The 16,176-nt window shown below is 47.0% G+C and overlaps 1 protein-coding gene across 5 annotated transcripts in view; it reads right to left on the bottom strand.

Moving 5' to 3' along the window:
- The window catches only part of NBEAL1 (neurobeachin like 1), a gene marked incomplete at its 3' end in the record, with an annotated part of 139,512 nt that overhangs the window by 71,001 nt on the left and 52,335 nt on the right, over positions 1-16,176 (bottom strand). For 4 of the 5 annotated variants that reach the window (XR_014556167.1, XM_083702591.1, XM_083702589.1 and 1 more), the window contains exons 10-14: positions 14,346-14,452; positions 6,602-6,688; positions 4,990-5,073; positions 2,602-2,700; positions 802-1,382 (exon numbers count right to left, since the gene is read on the bottom strand). Coding sequence is in view for 4 of the 5 variants with exons in the window: in XM_083702591.1 (XP_083558717.1) it covers positions 802-1,382; positions 2,602-2,700; positions 4,990-5,073; positions 6,602-6,688; positions 14,346-14,452 (958 nt within the window). The remainder of the gene's footprint in view (positions 1-801; positions 1,383-2,601; positions 2,701-4,989; positions 5,074-6,601; positions 6,689-14,345; positions 14,453-16,176) is intronic. The other variant, XM_083702592.1, reaches the window with a different exon arrangement.

Genomic DNA, 16,176 nt, shown 5'->3' with positions numbered 1-16,176 from the left:
AGACGCTTCAGGTTAACCCAGAAATAGTACCTCGGGTTAAGAACTTTGCTTTAGGATGAGAACAGAAATCGTGAAGTGGCGGCGCAGCGGGAGGCCCCATTAGCTAAAGTGGTGCTTCAGGTTAAGAACAGTTTCAGGTTAAGAACAGACCTCCAGAACGAATTAAGTTCTTAACCCGAGGTCCCACTGTACACAGCTGGCCTGTGTCCAGTATACCTGAAGGAGCGTCTCCACCCCCATCGTTCTTCCCGGACGCTGAGGTCCAGCACTGAGGGCCTTCTGGCGGTTCCCTCATGGCGAGAAGCAAAGCTATAGGGAACCAGGCAGAGGGCCTTCTCGGTAGTGGCGCCCGCCCTGTGGAACGCCCTCCCATCAGATGTCAAAGCGATAAACAACTACCTGACATTCAGAAGACATCTGAAGGCAGCCCTATTCAGGGAATTTTTTAATGTGTGACATCTTAGTGTATATTTGGTCTCTGTGGAAGCTGCCCAGAGTGGCTGGGGAAGCCCAGCCAGATGGGAGGGGTACAAATAATATATTATTATTATGATTATTATTACTTACAAAGCTTTCCCACTCTCCCCCACCTTCCAAAACCCACAACAGGCTTCCTCCTTAACGTTAATCGGCTGTGCAAAGGGTCTGCTTGAAACTAGGATCAGCTATGTTGCCATGTAGAGGAAGTCAAGCACGCGGCTGTGCAAAAGGGCGTCAAAAAAGCACATGAACCTCAGCTTGCTTGCCCATTGCCACCGATCTGGGGATCCCGCCTCTTTCCTGCCACGGCAGTCGCCATACCTGTAGAGCTGTTTCCTCTTAGGCCCCTTGCCGCTGGCACCAGGAGTCGTTTGTTCTTGGTCCAGGCACAGCCAAGCGCTGAAAGCAAACGCAGAACCCGGCCACTTGTGAATAGGTGGGACGGCAATGCCCGCCATGCTGTGGGAGAGGTCGAAATATTGCAAGGCGCTATCCAGGCCCTGCTTCCGAGCCATCGTCAGAATTGCGCGCATCACCGGGACAACGTAAGGGTGCGTCTGTTTGGGGTCCTTAGTCCTCAGCAGCCGAATGAGCTGGTGGAGTTCTTCGGAGCTCATCGACTGGCTTCCCAGAGAGCCCAAGAGGACAATCAGGTTCTCGGCGCAGGCTCCGTGGAGCAGGGTGTGCTGTCCGAGGGTCTCCACGATCCGAATGACCATGTTCGTATTGACACAGACGGCCCGGCTCTGCCGGTTGATGCAGCAAATTCGCTTCAGCAAGCTTGAGATGAAGACCTGGAGATCGTGCGACTCGAGATCTGGGAGCCACTGAATCAACAACAACAAAGGCTGGACGTTGCTTATGCCCAGCATCCCAACAGACGCGTGATCACCTTCAACGGCCTTTGAGGAAAGGAAACGGAATGGTTACCAGAAGCTAACGGGAACAGCAGCAACAACAGGAGAGTTTGTGGCACCTGAAAGACCAGCAGATTTTTGTGTGGGCGTAAGGCTGCCACTGACTTTCATGGAGGCCACGAGCGAATGGAACTAGGCAAGAGCTTATGCTAACATAAAGCCGGCGTCTCTTTCACGTGCCGCAAAGATTTCTGCTGAAACAGAGTAACTTGGGCTCTAGAACTTATTGGATAGTAATTTATTTGCAAATTAAAGCTCCTTTCCACAATATACCCTATTTTTCGCTCTACACGACGAAGCAGACCACAAGACGCACCTAGTTTTTGGAGGAGGAAAACAAGAAAAAAAATATTCTGAATCTCAGAAGCCAGAACAGCAAGAGGGATCGCTGCGCAGCGAAAACACTGATCCCTCTTGCTGTTCTGGTTTCTGGGATAGCTGTGCAGCCTTCATTCACTCCATAAGACGCACACACATTTCCCCTTACTTTTTAGGAGGGAAAAAGTGAGTCTTATAGAGCAAAAAATACGGTATATGTGAGCGTGTATTACAGAGAGAGAGAGAGAGAGAGAGAGAGAGAGAGAGAGAGAGAGAGAGAGAGAATATTAAGTATAAATGAAATCAAAAGGCTCTGGGGCATTTCTATCTACAGCCGTATGTATATACGATAAGAAACAAGAATTGGTCACCTTTTGTGTGCATTCTGACTTTGCAAAGAAACACCATGAACCTAACACTGCCTTGTTTTCTCTGCACTCACATGTGTACAGTGGTACCTCAGGTTACATACGCTTCAGGTTACATACGCGTTTCAGGTTACAGACTCTGCTAAGCCAGAAATAGTGCTTCAGGTTAAGAACTTTGCTTCAGGATGAGAACAGAAATTGTGCTCTGGTGGCATGGCAGCAGCAGGAGGCCCCATTAGCTAAAGTGGTGCTTCAGATTAAGAACAGTTTCAGGTTAAGTACAGACCTCCGGAACGAATTAAGTACTTAACCCGAGGTACCACTGTATATGCATGTGTGTAGCAAGTGTGTGGCAAATGGTTTCAAGCATAGGACAAAGTGGATTTTAGGTCATAAAAAGCTTATGGTACAGTAAATCTATTAGGCTCTGCCACCAAGAATCTTCTGTTGTTTTGGCTGCAACCGACTTTACAGCCTGACTCTATTTTAGAAATTTCCATAACAAGCAGATGTCTCACCATATTCAAAAGTTCTTCAAGCAGCCCCCGTGACGGCTGACCCATAGATTTTAGGACCTCAAATATATGGGCATAACCGATCCGCTCCTTAAACACCTCCTGAGGGGGTAAAATTAACATTGCACATAAGAAGCATACTGTTCACAAAGATATGGACATTTCTTTAAGCTGAAGATCATCCTACCAAACAATACAAATTGCAAGGTAACCGTATGCCCCCCCCCCAAAAAAATCAGGCGCAAAACAGGCCACAATATCTAGGTAGCAACCCCCAGTATGAAAACCAAGAGGAATGATTTGATGTTCCACAACCCTCAAACAAAATTCAGCCCACATAGTGAATCAACATCCTTCTCCTCTGTGAAATGCACGGATGCGCAAGTGGTTCTATGCACCGCTAAATGCTGGCTGAGGCTGGGCCTACAGGTGCAGCAGAAAAAGGCAGGAATTTGAACTGAATCCCTTGTGACTACAAGTGAGCAACGCTACAGTGGTACCTCGGGATACATACGCTTCAGGTTACAGACTCTGCTAACCCAGAAATAGTGCTTCAGGTTAAGAACTTTGCTTCAGGCTGAGAAGAGAAATTGTGCTCCGGCAGCGTGGCGGCAGCAGGAGGCCCCATTAGCTAAAGTGGTGCTTCAGGTTAAGAACAGTTTCAGGTTAAGTACAGACCTCCGGAACGAATTAAGTACTTAACCCGAGGTACCACTGTACTTCGAAAAGCATGTGAAAACAACAGAAATCCCTGCAAAGACAACACTCCAATACTGGGGAGAAATATTCTAACCATGCCCCCTTTTGCCTCTGCGATGGTGTTTCAATTATATAGAGTTTTTAAGGTGGGGGGCATTTAAAAAATGTGATTTCTCTCCACCACCCACTGGCCCACCATCTGAAGGGATGCAGCCAGTTCTAGTTCTCTTAGCACACTACCAACACATTCTGCTAAAGGTTCAGGATCAGGCCTGAGCGGGACAGCCTCTGTGGCATAGAACACTTATTATTATTATTATTATTATTATTATTATTATTATTATTATTACTTTTTTATTATACAGTCGTACCTTGGATCCCAAAAGCCTTGGAAGTCGAACATTTTGGCTCCCGGACACCGCAAACCTGGAAATGAGTGTTCTGGTTTGCAAACGTTATTTGGAACCCGAATGTCCGACGGGGCTTCTGTGACTTCCGATTGGCTGCAGGAGTTTCCTGCAGCCAATGAGAAGCCACACTTTGGTTCCTGAATGTTTTGGAAGTCGAACGGACTCTGGTTGACTTCCGAGGTACGACTGTACTGCCCTAAACCCGGAGGTCTCAAAATATAAACATAAAGCAAAATATGAAAGCAAAATATATATATAATCAAAATAAAAACAACATTCACTTGTCAGGGATGTGAAATATAGCTGGCTGCACTCTCTGTGGTCCTTTCCAGTCCAATAATCACTGCCCTAAAAAGAACTGTCAATATAATGACAGAGAAAGGAGGCTTTGGAAGCTTGGGATTGAGGTTGAATCCTGACAAGGCAGATGTACTGTTTTGGGGGGACAGGGGGCGGGCTGGTGTGGAGGACTCCCTGGTCCTGAAGGACCAGGTGCGCAGCCTGGGAGTCATTTTGGACTCACAGCTGTCCATGGAGGCACAGGTCAATTCTGTGTCCAGGGCAGCTGTTTATCAGCTCCATCTGGTATGCAGGCTGAGACCCTACCTGCCTGCGGACTGTCTTGCCAGAGTGGTGCATGCTCTGGTTATCTCCCGCTTGGACTACTGCAATGCGCTCTACGTGGGGCTACCTTTGAAGGTGACCCAGAAACTACAACTAATCCAGAATGCGGCAGCTAGACTGGTGACTGGGGGCGGCTGCCGAGACCACATAACACCGGTCTTGAAAGACCTACATTGGCTCCCAGTACGTTTCCAAGCACAATTCAAAGTGTTGGTGTTGACCTTTAAAGCCCTAAACAGCCTCAGCCCAGTATACGTGAAGGAGCGTCTCCACCCCCATCGTTCTGCCCGGACTCTGAGGTCCAGAGCCAAGGGTCTTCTGGAGGTTCCCTCATTGCGAGAAGCAAAGCTACAGGGAACCAGGCAGAGGGCCTTCTCGGTAGTGGTGCCCACGCTGTGGAACGCCCTCCCATTAGATGTCAAAGCGATAAACAACTACCTGACATTTAGAAGACATCTTAAGGCAGCCCTGTTCAGGGAGGTTTTTAATGTGTGACATCTTAGTTTATTTTTGGTCTTTGTGGAAGCTGCCCAGAGTGGCTGGGGAAACCCAGCCAGTTGGGCGGAGTACAAATAATAACTTATTATTATTATTATTATTATTATTATTATTATTATTATTATTGGGGCGGCAACTGCTCCGAGGAAGTTTTGCTTACCTTAGCAGCAGGAGATTTGTGCATCACTGCAGTAAGGGATCGAATGGCTGATACCGCCAAGCAGTCTAGCTGTCCCTGAAATACCTACAAGCCGCAAAAAGACAGAAGGCGTTACGGACAGTCGAGTCAACCACTGGCACCTTGAAGGCTAACAGCCCACCCCGTTCTTTTGTGTTAGCATGAACAAACATTTTCATTTGCATGCTTCCCAATCATCTCCCCAACGCCCCCCTATTCCCCCCCAAAAAACCCTCAAAGGCATGGATTTTATGACACCACAACCTACAAGAGAGAGGACGCGAGAGAAGGGTAGGCAGATATCTCAAGAGGAAGGAGAAGGAGGAAAGAAGGATTCACACATACCCAGGAAGACGCTTGGACTCACATTTTCTCCATGCTTTTAATGGACAATCTCAAGAGGGAGGAACTAACGAAGATAGCCTATGCATATCTAGCCAGCTTCCCGGCCATGAGGGTAATCAATAGTTAGTCTCAGTCCATGCTCCAGCACATGAAATCTTCTTAAACAGATTCTTAATTGCGCCTGCACAGTTTCATGTTTCGATAATTTGTTAACCCCATAGCGCTTTCCATGCAAGGGGCATCACTAGTCTCTCGTCTCGAAAGAGTCACAATGCTTTTTTGTTCTGTCAAATTGGAGGGTTGGCATTTTTTTCTGTTTGAGAAACTAGAAATATTTTGTCACCCAAATCCGCTTGTGAATCTGCACAGTAAGACTGTGTGTATAAAGGGCATTTCGTCTGGAGTGCACAAAAACAAACACGAGTTTTTAAAAATAAAAATAAACAAAGGTTGTTAGCTGAATTAGCTCTTAGGCAGTGATCACCATGCTGACTTATTAGCAGATTAATTTAGACAGAATCGGGGTTCAGGCAAGTATATTGTTTTCACCTGTTTGAGTCGCTCTGCACAAGAACCTATTTGTTATCAAAGCTCCTACCATTTCTAAAGAAGTCATGAGGTAAGATCTGGCATTTTGCATTCTCTCATGATGGAAAACATTTTAAAAAAATTAAGCCACCAATTGCTCCCCACCTCCCAAATTCAGTCTGTCCATTGTACCATGAACAATGATTGGTTTTATTTTCATTTCATTTCATTATTATTTTTTGCAACAGAATCAAGACATCACATCCAATCGCACAGATTTGACAAAACCCCAAAAGCCCAAATACACCACAGTGCTTAGAAAGATGAATGGACAAGGGTGGGGGAAGAAGAGAGAGAGAGAGAGAGAGAGAGAGAGAGAGAGAGAGAGAGAACGAACTAAAATAAAACGAAATCACCAAGTTGGTAGTTTTGAAACTGGAGTTCTATTCCTGGACTTCACCTTCCTCCGTTTAAAAAATAAAACGCGACAAATATTGTACGTATCAAATGCTTTGACATTTTTGTTGGCCTAATAACGGCACCACCTTAATACCGATTTTGGAATGCTTAAGCCTTGAAGCGCCTTTAAACCTAGCTTGTGTTTTTCAGTTAGTTAAGATAAACTAAATCTTAGGGACAAGGAAGGTGTTTCAGAGGTGAAGTACAGGAAAGGTCTCGTTCATCCGATTGCCACTGCGCCTCAGCTTCAACTCAAAGATACCTGTTCCTGATTCATTTCTGTCAGTAATTTGTTGGCAAGGTCTTTCTCAGTCTTGTCTGCCACCTGACTGTTAGCATTTAAAAACAGCTGTTAAAAACGGGAGATAAGAATAAATGGGAACAGGCGTGTTAAACAGTCAATCTGCAGGCCGGAGACAATAAAGGCTGGAGCAAACATCTCACTAACCAGCAAGTTAACACAATGGCTGTAACAGATAAAGGCTCCCTTTTTTCCAGAAGGAAATAACCAGGATTGGGGGATATTTTTCCTCCTTTCCAGATGTCGTCTGAAGAAATGCAAAATATGGAGATAGGAAACTGTCACTGTCCACAGAAACATTGAGGTGAATGCCAAGATCTGGCAATTATGGTTTGTACTAAACTAGTTCACTCTTAACCAGAATTTGCAAATGCACTTTGAACCGTATTTTCAAATCCTAGTCTAGAGAGGAACCAGGTTACTTGGTTAACTTATTTCCTTGGGGTGTAATAAGGTAAAAGGCAAGGGACCCCAGGACGCTTAAGTTCAGTCAAAGGAAATTATGGGGTGCGGCGCTCATCTCGCTTTCAGATCAAGGGAGCCGGCGTTTGTCCACTGACAGCTTTCTGGATCATGGGGCCAGCAGGACTAAATCGCTTCTGGAACACCCTGATGGAAACCACAGCACACAGAAATGCTATTTTCCTTCCCGCCGCAGTGGTACCTATTTATCTACTTGCACTAGTGTGCTTTCGAACTGCTAGGTTGGCAGGAGCTGGGACAGAGCAACGGGAGCTCACCCCGTCGCAGTGATTCGAACCGCCAACCTTCTGATCAGCAAGCCCAAGAGGCTCAGTGGTTTAGACCACAGCGCCACCTGCATCCCTCATACCTTGGGGTGTGTGGGGTATTGAAAGAGTAGTGCCTCTGTGGTGGGGGGCATGTTGTGCTCCTTCTGTGGAAGTTTTTCCAGCTTTGGTCCCCACCCTGCACTCAGCTCTCACCTGTGGTATCTAGAAGCTGTCAGCACATGACAGCAGCCGCACCCAGGAAACAGCTTCAACTGGCCAGCTAAACCAAGTGAAGACAGCTAATGGGTCTAGCAGGTGGGCTAGTCAACCTGGGAAGGGAGCCCACTGAGGAGAAGGAAAACTCGATCCTAAACCTCAGATCGCCTTGCGGGATATCTTCAGGAAAAGGAAAGGCTAAGGCTCCAGGGGTCAGCAAACTTTTTCAGCAGGGGGCCGGTCCACTATCCCTCAGACCTTGTGGGGGGCCGGATTATATTTTGGAAAAAAATATGAACAAATTCCTATGGCCCACAAATAACCCAGAGATGCATTTTAAATAAAAGCACACATTCTACTCATGTAAAAACACCAGGCAGGCCCACATCAATGAGGCCAAAAGGTGGGTCTTATCTGGGCATCGCAGGACCTCTATATACGCTGCCCAGGCTTGCACCCTAAGGAGGTCACTTTGGTGCTGCTAAGGCAGTGGTTTGACTTCACCCCTGCACGTGTGAACTCCATTGCAGTTATTTCCATATGCTTATTTCATTTATACAGTGGTACCTCGGGTTAACTACGCTTCAGGTTACATACGCTTCAGGTTACAGCCTCCACTAACCCAGAAATATTACCTCGGGTTATGAACTCTGCTTCAGGACGAGAACAGAAATTGGGCGACAGCGGCGCAAAAGCAGCAGGAGGCCCCATTAGCTAAAGTGGTGCTTCAGGTTAAGAACAGTTTCAGCTTTAGGAACGGACCTCCGGAACGAATTAGGCACCGCATTTTTCGCTCCATAGGACGCACTTAAAAACAAAGGGGAAAAGTCTGTGAGTCCTATGGAGCGAATGCAGGGGGGAGGCAGGCAGAAAAAGCCCCCAAGAGCCGCACACAAGCTTCGTGCGACTCTTGCGGGCTTTTCCCCAGGAGGGAGAAGGGACTGACCTTAAAGGGTGCGCGGCTCCTGTGGGCTTTTATGGGAGGTAGGGGAATTGCCATAGCTGCACACAGCCTCTCCAACTGGGAGAGGTTGCACAAGGCTAAAGAGGAAGCCAAGGCAGTGAGTGGGATGGATCCCACTCGCTGTCTTGACTTCTTTGCTCTTTGGGGCTGGGGGGGGGGAACCCGGGCTTCCCCCGCAGCCCCGAGAAGCTCTGGGAGAAGCGGACAGGCTGCATGATTACAGATACAGATACCACTACAGACTATGATTACAGACTACAGATACCACTGTATTCCGCTTTTCCTCCAAGCTGCTCAAGGGCAGTCTACATGGACACCTCCACAATTCTATGCTCACAACAACCTTGTGAGGGGGGTTGTGCTGAAGAGTCGGGGTGTGACCCCCAAGGTCACCCAGTGAAATCTTCATAGCCAAGTGGGAACTTGAACTCGAGTCTCCCAAGTCCTGACATACTCTAACCATTAGTAGCCAAAAAAAAGGGGGGGGACCATTTTTTAAAAAATTAAAAAAGTCTGACCATTACACCACACTGGCTCTAGCATCACACTGACTCTCTAGTTAAGGCCAGGGTGGGGGTCAGGGGTAGGATGGAAGGATGGAGAAAATCTGTACCCAATATGCGAAGGCTTGGGGAAGACTTTTATCCTGATGGTGTGATCCCACTCCCTTAAATCACAACTGAAATCTGGAGAGTTAGGTCTCCCTCCCACCATATTAAAAGGTTTGCTGCCCTATACATCACAATGAAGACCAGTACAGTGGTACCTCGGGTTACATACGCTTCAGGTTACATACTCCACTAACCCAGAAATAGTGCTTCAGGATAAGAACAGAAATCGGGCTCCAGTGGCACGGCGGCAGCAGGAGACCCCATTAGCTAAAGTGGTGCTTCAGGTTAAGAACACTTTCAGGTTAAGAACGGACCTCCGGAACAAATTAAGTACTTAACCTGAGGTACCACTGTACCATTTTTACTGTTGTTGTTACATTTGTATCCTGACTCCATAATGGAACTTGGGGTGGCATACATAGGGTTTTTGGGCAGACACTGACCACACCTAGACCTGCTTAGCTTCTTGTTTCCTTATTCTTATTTCATTTATATTCCGCTTTTCCTCCAAGTTGCTCAAGGGCCGTATACATGGACACCCCGCCAATTCTATCCTCACAACGACCCAGCTAGCCCTGGGAATTATTTAATTGATTTTTGATTTTTATTGTTATTCATGTTTTTATACTGTATTTTATGTTTTTATAATTAAGTGTTTTAAAGTGTTTTAAATTTGTTGTTAGCCGCCCTGCGCCTGGTTTTTGAACCGGGAAGGGCGGGGTATAAATAAAAAATTTTTATTATTATTATTATTATTATTATTATTATTATTACTCCAGACCACGCCTTGGGACCATTATAAGGGTCTGCTTCTTCAAGCGCAAGAGGTTTTCCCTCTGCATATGTGTCAGGGACACAGCGGGAGCGCAGGGAGGGGAGGAGATGGAGAGCGAGGGGGAGCAATCCGAGGGGAGCGTAGGAGAAGAGGACAGTAGCCCGAGAGATTCCATGAGCCTCTCCAGCGAATCGGAAGATTCACAGAAGGGGGCGCCGATGGCCAGGGCAAGGGGGGCCCCAAGGGGGACACCCCAGAAGCAAGGGGCCAGCGGGGACTCCCAGAGCAGCAGTTGGAAATCAGGACCAGCTTCCCCTCCAGAGCGTAGTGGGGGGGAAGAGTCCCAGGTATCAGGGCCAGCGTATTCACCACCAGCGAGAGAAGATGAGTCAGGGTTGACCCCGCCTCCATCGGAGAGCGAGGGAACGGTCGAGAGGAAGGTTACCGGCTACGCGCGCGCGCCAAGTTCAAATGTACAGGCGAGCGGCACAGCAGGTAGCCCGGATAGGGAACCAGGTCCTAAAGCCCGCCGGAAGGAGGGGCAAGAATCAGGGGGGTCAGCGTCAGAAGAGTCCAGAAAGGATGAAACCCCAGCAGGCAGGAGGGCCCAGAGGAGGAAGGAGCTAAGGAAGAGGTGGAGCAAGGCTAGGGTCTTAAACTGGTGTCAGGGGGGAGGAGACTCAGACGGAACTTCGCCGGTCTAGACTTTAAGACGTAGAGCAGCATGCTCCGGCTTTGAAATGGAAACTGAACTTCAATAAAGACTTTTGTAAATAACTACAGCCGGGCGTAGTCTGACAATATGTGAGGGGAAAACATACCTAACATAATTTATGGAAGTACAAGAAAAAAAGAACATTATAAAGTAACCTACGTGAGTTCAACATGACCCAAAAAGGGAAGGGGGACCCCAAAATTAGCACAAAACACACAAATGTTTAATTATTATTTTTAATCATTTCCCTGTCCCTATGTTTTCAGCTGGTCTTATTTTATCAGTAAGCTGCCTTAAGACCCTGCCCAGGGAAAAAGTCAGGGTATAAATGTAACAACAGTAATTAACAATAATAACAACAATGATGACAATGTTAGCCATTATAGATTGTTCAGGTTGCCCAACACATACCCACACAGGCCATGCCCATCGCTCAACCACCCATGAATGCCCAACATAACCCTAAAAAATGTTCTGAAGGATGAGGGGCACTATTCAGAATGTAATCCAATGCACTGCGTGGGGATGTATCGTGAAGAGAAAAATCGGCAGAAACCCCAGAAGCACTAATAATAATAATAATAATAATAATAATAATAATAATAATAATTTATTATTATTTATACTCCGCCCATCTGGCTGAGTTTCCCCAGCCACTCTGGGCGTCTCCCAATCAAGTGTTAAAAACAATACAGCATTAAATATAAAAAACTTTCCTAAACAGGGCTGCCTTCAGATGTCTTTTAAAGATAGGATAGCTGCTTATTTCCTTCACATCTGAAAGGAGGGTGTTCCACAGGGTGGGCGCCACTACCGAGAAGGCCCTTGGCACTGGATCTCAGTGTCCGGGCTGAACAATGGGGGTGGAGATTCCTTGGAACAGAAACTTCCACAGAGTCAGATCACTGGTCCATCAAACACAGTAAGGTGGTACCTCGGGTTACATACGCTTCAGGTTACAGACTCCGCTAACCCAGAAATAGTACCTCAGGTTAATAACTTTGCTTCAGGATGAGAACAGAAATTGCGCAGAAGCAGCGGGAGGCCCCATTAGCTAAAGTGGTGCTTCAGGTTAAGAACAGTTTCAGGTTAAGAACAGACCTCCAGAACGAATTGAGTTCTTAAACCGAGGTACCACTGTAGTGGCTAGAAATGTGTGCTGCAGTTTATCAGCTCAGCCAAATCGGATGAGCTGGGAAACCTAGAGGGGCCTGGGATGGCCTTATACGGTTCCCATACGTCCAGATTCAAACGGCGAAATTAACTTCTGGGGGAAATTCGAAAAATCGGCAAAATGTCCAGGTTTTTGCCAAGAGAACCAGGAAGTTTCTGTTTGAATATCACTTTTTGCCTTTTGGGGGCGAATCCCCTTGGGGGGGGGGGGAAACCAACAACTTTGAGGTTCATTTCCCAAAAGAAAAGCTTAACAGCTATTGGGGCGATTTCTCCCCCCAAAAACGCTCAACAACTTTTTACTTCTTGAAATATGGCAACCCTACCTTACAGAACTACTGCCTGATACAAAGTAAATATACAGCCTTGCCCCCCCCCCAAAAACCCCCAAACATCTTCTGTTCTGTGGATCAGAGCACACGCTGGAAACCTATCCACAAGAAGGACGCTGCTGCCTTTCATGGTTTTTTCCATGCTGCCTGTCCCCCCCCCCCCAAGAAGTGGGGGACAGGAGAGGGAGGGGGCCAGGGCAAGTACTGCACCTACATGATGTGTTTCAGTAATAGAGGAACAGCACAGAAAGGAAACATAGCCATGACCTGAGCTAATTGATGGGCTTAAACAACCCAACCTTTAGGATTCCCTCTGCACGTAAGACCAACACTGACATCTCAGGAATTAACAGCTACAGTAAGGTAAAGGTAAAGGGACCCCTGTCCATTAGGTCCAGTCGTGACAGACTCTGGGGTTGCGGCGCTCATCTCGCTTTACTGGCCGAGGGAGCCGGCGTACAGCTTCCGGGTCATGTGGCCAGCATGACTAAGCTGCTTCTAACTAAACCAGAGCAGCTCGCACGGAAATGCCGTTTACCTTCCCGCCGGAGCGGTACCTATTTATCTACTTGCACTTTGACGTGCTTTCAAACTGCTAGGTTGGCAGGAGCAGGGACCGAGCAGCGGGAGCTCACCCTGTCACGGGGATTCGAACTGCCGACCTTCTGATCGGCAAGTCCTAAGCTCTGTGGTTTAACCCACAGCACCACCCGCGTCCCTTAACAACTACAGTACTGGATCATTAATTTTGCGAGGCTATTAAGCACTGAGCATGAAACTATATTGAATGTTGTCTGTCAATCCACACACCAGGACTAGTATCACAACCCTATCCTGGTTTACTCAGAAGTAAGTCCCGCTGATTTCAAAAGCACATAGTAAATATCTTGTTGGCAAGATGCAATTCCATGCACAAAGGTATCGCACAGGCATAAAGGGGGCGTTCTTCAATAATTTGCAGACTAGGATCCAGCATTTGGGAGATGTTCCCTCTCTCTCACACACCTTCCCCTCTCCAGAGTGAATCCTCCCTTCCATGTTTGTTAGCCATGCTTCAGAGTGCTAGACATGTATCAGCACTAAAATGGTTAATGCCAACCAGGGTTCTCTTAACAAGGGTATGCAAACCCTTGTAATAGAGCAGTCCTAGTTTGCAAGGGAACCACGGTTAACGTTAACCATCTTTTGTGAAAGTGGACATGCAGGAACAATTCTATGCCTGTCTACTTAGAAGCAAGTCCCATTGTGCTCCATAGGATTTACTCCCAGGTGTATAGGATTGAAGCCCAAACCATATGTCTAACATGAGAGGAAGAGGGAAAGAAATCACTCTGGAGCAGGCGGGAAGGCTAGAAAGCACTTAACTCCAAGGGTGACTCCCAGTTTGCAAATTGTTTGCTAATTCTGCAGCATTGAAAGAAAGAGCACACCCAATATGACTAGGAGAAAGCGCTTTTCTGAAGCATTCAGCTACTTCTGTACAAAAAGAGACTTGCCACATGATTCACTGCTATCTAGATTAACAAAGAACTATAAGAAACTAAAAAGAAAACTTGTGGATTGTGTGCTTGGCAAGAGAAACGTAATATTAATTTACCGTATTTTTTGCTCTATAAGACTCACTTTTTCCCTCCTAAAAAGTAAGGGGAAATGTGTGTGCGTCTTATGGAGCGAATGCAGGCTGCGCAGCTATCCCAGAAGCCAGAACAGCAAGAGGGATTGTTTCTTTCACTGCGCAGCGATCCCTCTTGTTGTTCTGGCTTCTGAGATTCAGAATATTTTTTTTCTTGTTTTCCTCCTCCAAAAACTAGGTGCTTCTAGTGGTCTGGTGCGTCTTATAGAGCGAAAAATACGGTACTTTTCACGGCCTGACCCTGACACCAACATAACAATTTTAAGTGCATCTGGAGTAAAAGATGCACATCTGCATAACAATCCAAAAAAACACACACACACCCCTACCACCTCAAAGGCTCTTGAAGCATTCAGAGTATTAAGGACATCGAGGAAGTACAAGTTGTTCCTTGGCAAGGTAAGATTGCTGCTCGCATTGAGTTATTTTGTACACAGTCATGGCGAAGATTTTATCTAATGTATGGACAAGGTATTAGGACCAACTGAGCTCTTACAAAAGCTGGGTAGTATTTTAAAAAAATAAAGATTAGCTCTTATACAACCTTCTGTTTACCTTGCAATTTTGCAGCAGGCGAATCAGATGTTCAAAGCAGTTGCTGTTAAGGAAAATGGCTTGCAGAACAGGCCTGTCTGTGCAGTCTAACATGGCGGTGATGGTATCTAAGGAGGGGAAAGTGAAAAGCAAAGAGAAATACAGTATATAATTTGACATTTTGCTCTAGGGGGCTTAGCTTGGTCAGAATCAAGTACACACTTCCAGAATTAATGCTAAATACATGACTTCTGCAAGATGGGAAATTATTAGCTACTACTACCTAAGAAGGGGACGCGGGTGGCGCTGTGGGTTAAACCAGAGCCTACGACTTGCCAGTCGAAAGGTCAGCAGTTCGAATCCCTGCAACGGGGTGAGCTCCCGTTGCTCGGTCCCTGCTCCTGCCAACCTAGCAGTTCAAAAGCACGTCAAAGTGCAAGTAGATAAATATTGTAAGGTAAACGGCGTTTCCATGTGCTGCTCTGGTTTGCCAGAAGCAGCTTAGTCATGCTGGCCACATGACCCGAAAGTTGTACACCGGCTCCTTCGGCCAATAAAGCGAGATGAATGCCGCAACCCAAAGTCGGCCACGACTGGACCTAATGGTCAGGGGTCCCTTTACCTTTACCTTTACATTACTTCCGGTAAATAGGCCACTATAGCCACTAGAGGACTGTGAAGATTTGTGTTCCAGACTTTTTTGACTCCTCTACCCATGTACTATCTGAAACCAAAGGGGCACATTTGTTGCAAGGGGGTGACAGTCTTGTTGCTCTAGCGGGACTCATTGCACTGGCTTCCAAGAGTGCAAAAACGTAGCCCATTTACAGGTACACTTGGAAGTGTGGGAACAGCACGATTACGTTCTTGCAGGTGAGGGGCGGCAGAGAAGGACACATTCTTTTGTCCGCTTCTGGGAGAACTGAATAGACACATCCAAAATGGTTGTGTTTTTTTAGCTGACCGATTCTTTTTAATACTTGCAATTGGCTTAACGCGAGCTCCCCTGGCATTACAAATATTGAAGAGCAGCACCGAAAATGCCTAAATAAATAAATACCACGCGTACACAAACACTGGCCAGGTGAAACTGAAGACTATGAAAGATGTGCTTGTTTTCCCTTTCCAGGAAACACGCAAAGGAAACACAGGTGATTTTATATATTCTCGCCCACCACTGTGAATCAGTGATAAAGTTATTATAATTTGAGGGAGTATTTCAGATGCTGGATGCTGCCAGTAGTTTTTGTGTATGTTTAGAATCTACTGCACTTAGGAGGCAACTAAGTACTGTATTTTTCGCTCTATAGGACGCACCCGACCATAGGACGCACCTTGTTTTAGAGGGGGAGAACAAGGGGGAAAAAAAATCTCCCCCTCTCTGCCCAGCGCCCCTTCAGCGAAGCGGCAGGAGGTGCTGCGCAGAGAGGGGGAGAATATTTTTTTTCTTGTTCTCCCTCTCTAAAACAAGGTGCCGTTCAAGGTGTGTTCAGTCGCCTTCAGGCGGCTACCTTGGAAGCCTGGAGAGCAAGAGGGGTCAGTGCGCAGTGAAGGCAACCCAAAGCCTCTGGAGTGCAGTGGGAGTTCTCGCTGCACTCCAGAGGCTGCGGGTTCCTTTCGACCTGCTCTTTGGGGCTGGCGGGGGGAAGCCCACTGCCTTCCCGCTGCTCCGCGAGCTTCTCGGGGCTGCATCTCGCTGTCTTGCCTTCTGCCATAGCCCCGCGCAACCTCTCCAGCCGGGAGAGGCTGCGCGCGGCTATGGCAATACCCCCACCTCCCGCAAAAGCCCACAGGAGCCGCGCACCCTTTAAGGAGCACGCAGCTCCTGCGGGCTTTTCTATGAGGAGGGAGA

Source organism: Podarcis gaigeae (assembly GCF_964106915.1).
Source record: "Podarcis gaigeae genome assembly, chromosome: 1".
Classification (NCBI taxonomy): Eukaryota; Metazoa; Chordata; class Lepidosauria; order Squamata; family Lacertidae; genus Podarcis; species Podarcis gaigeae.
The sequence above is the reverse complement of the archived record's forward strand: the minus strand, read 5'-3'. Positions and strand labels throughout refer to the sequence as shown.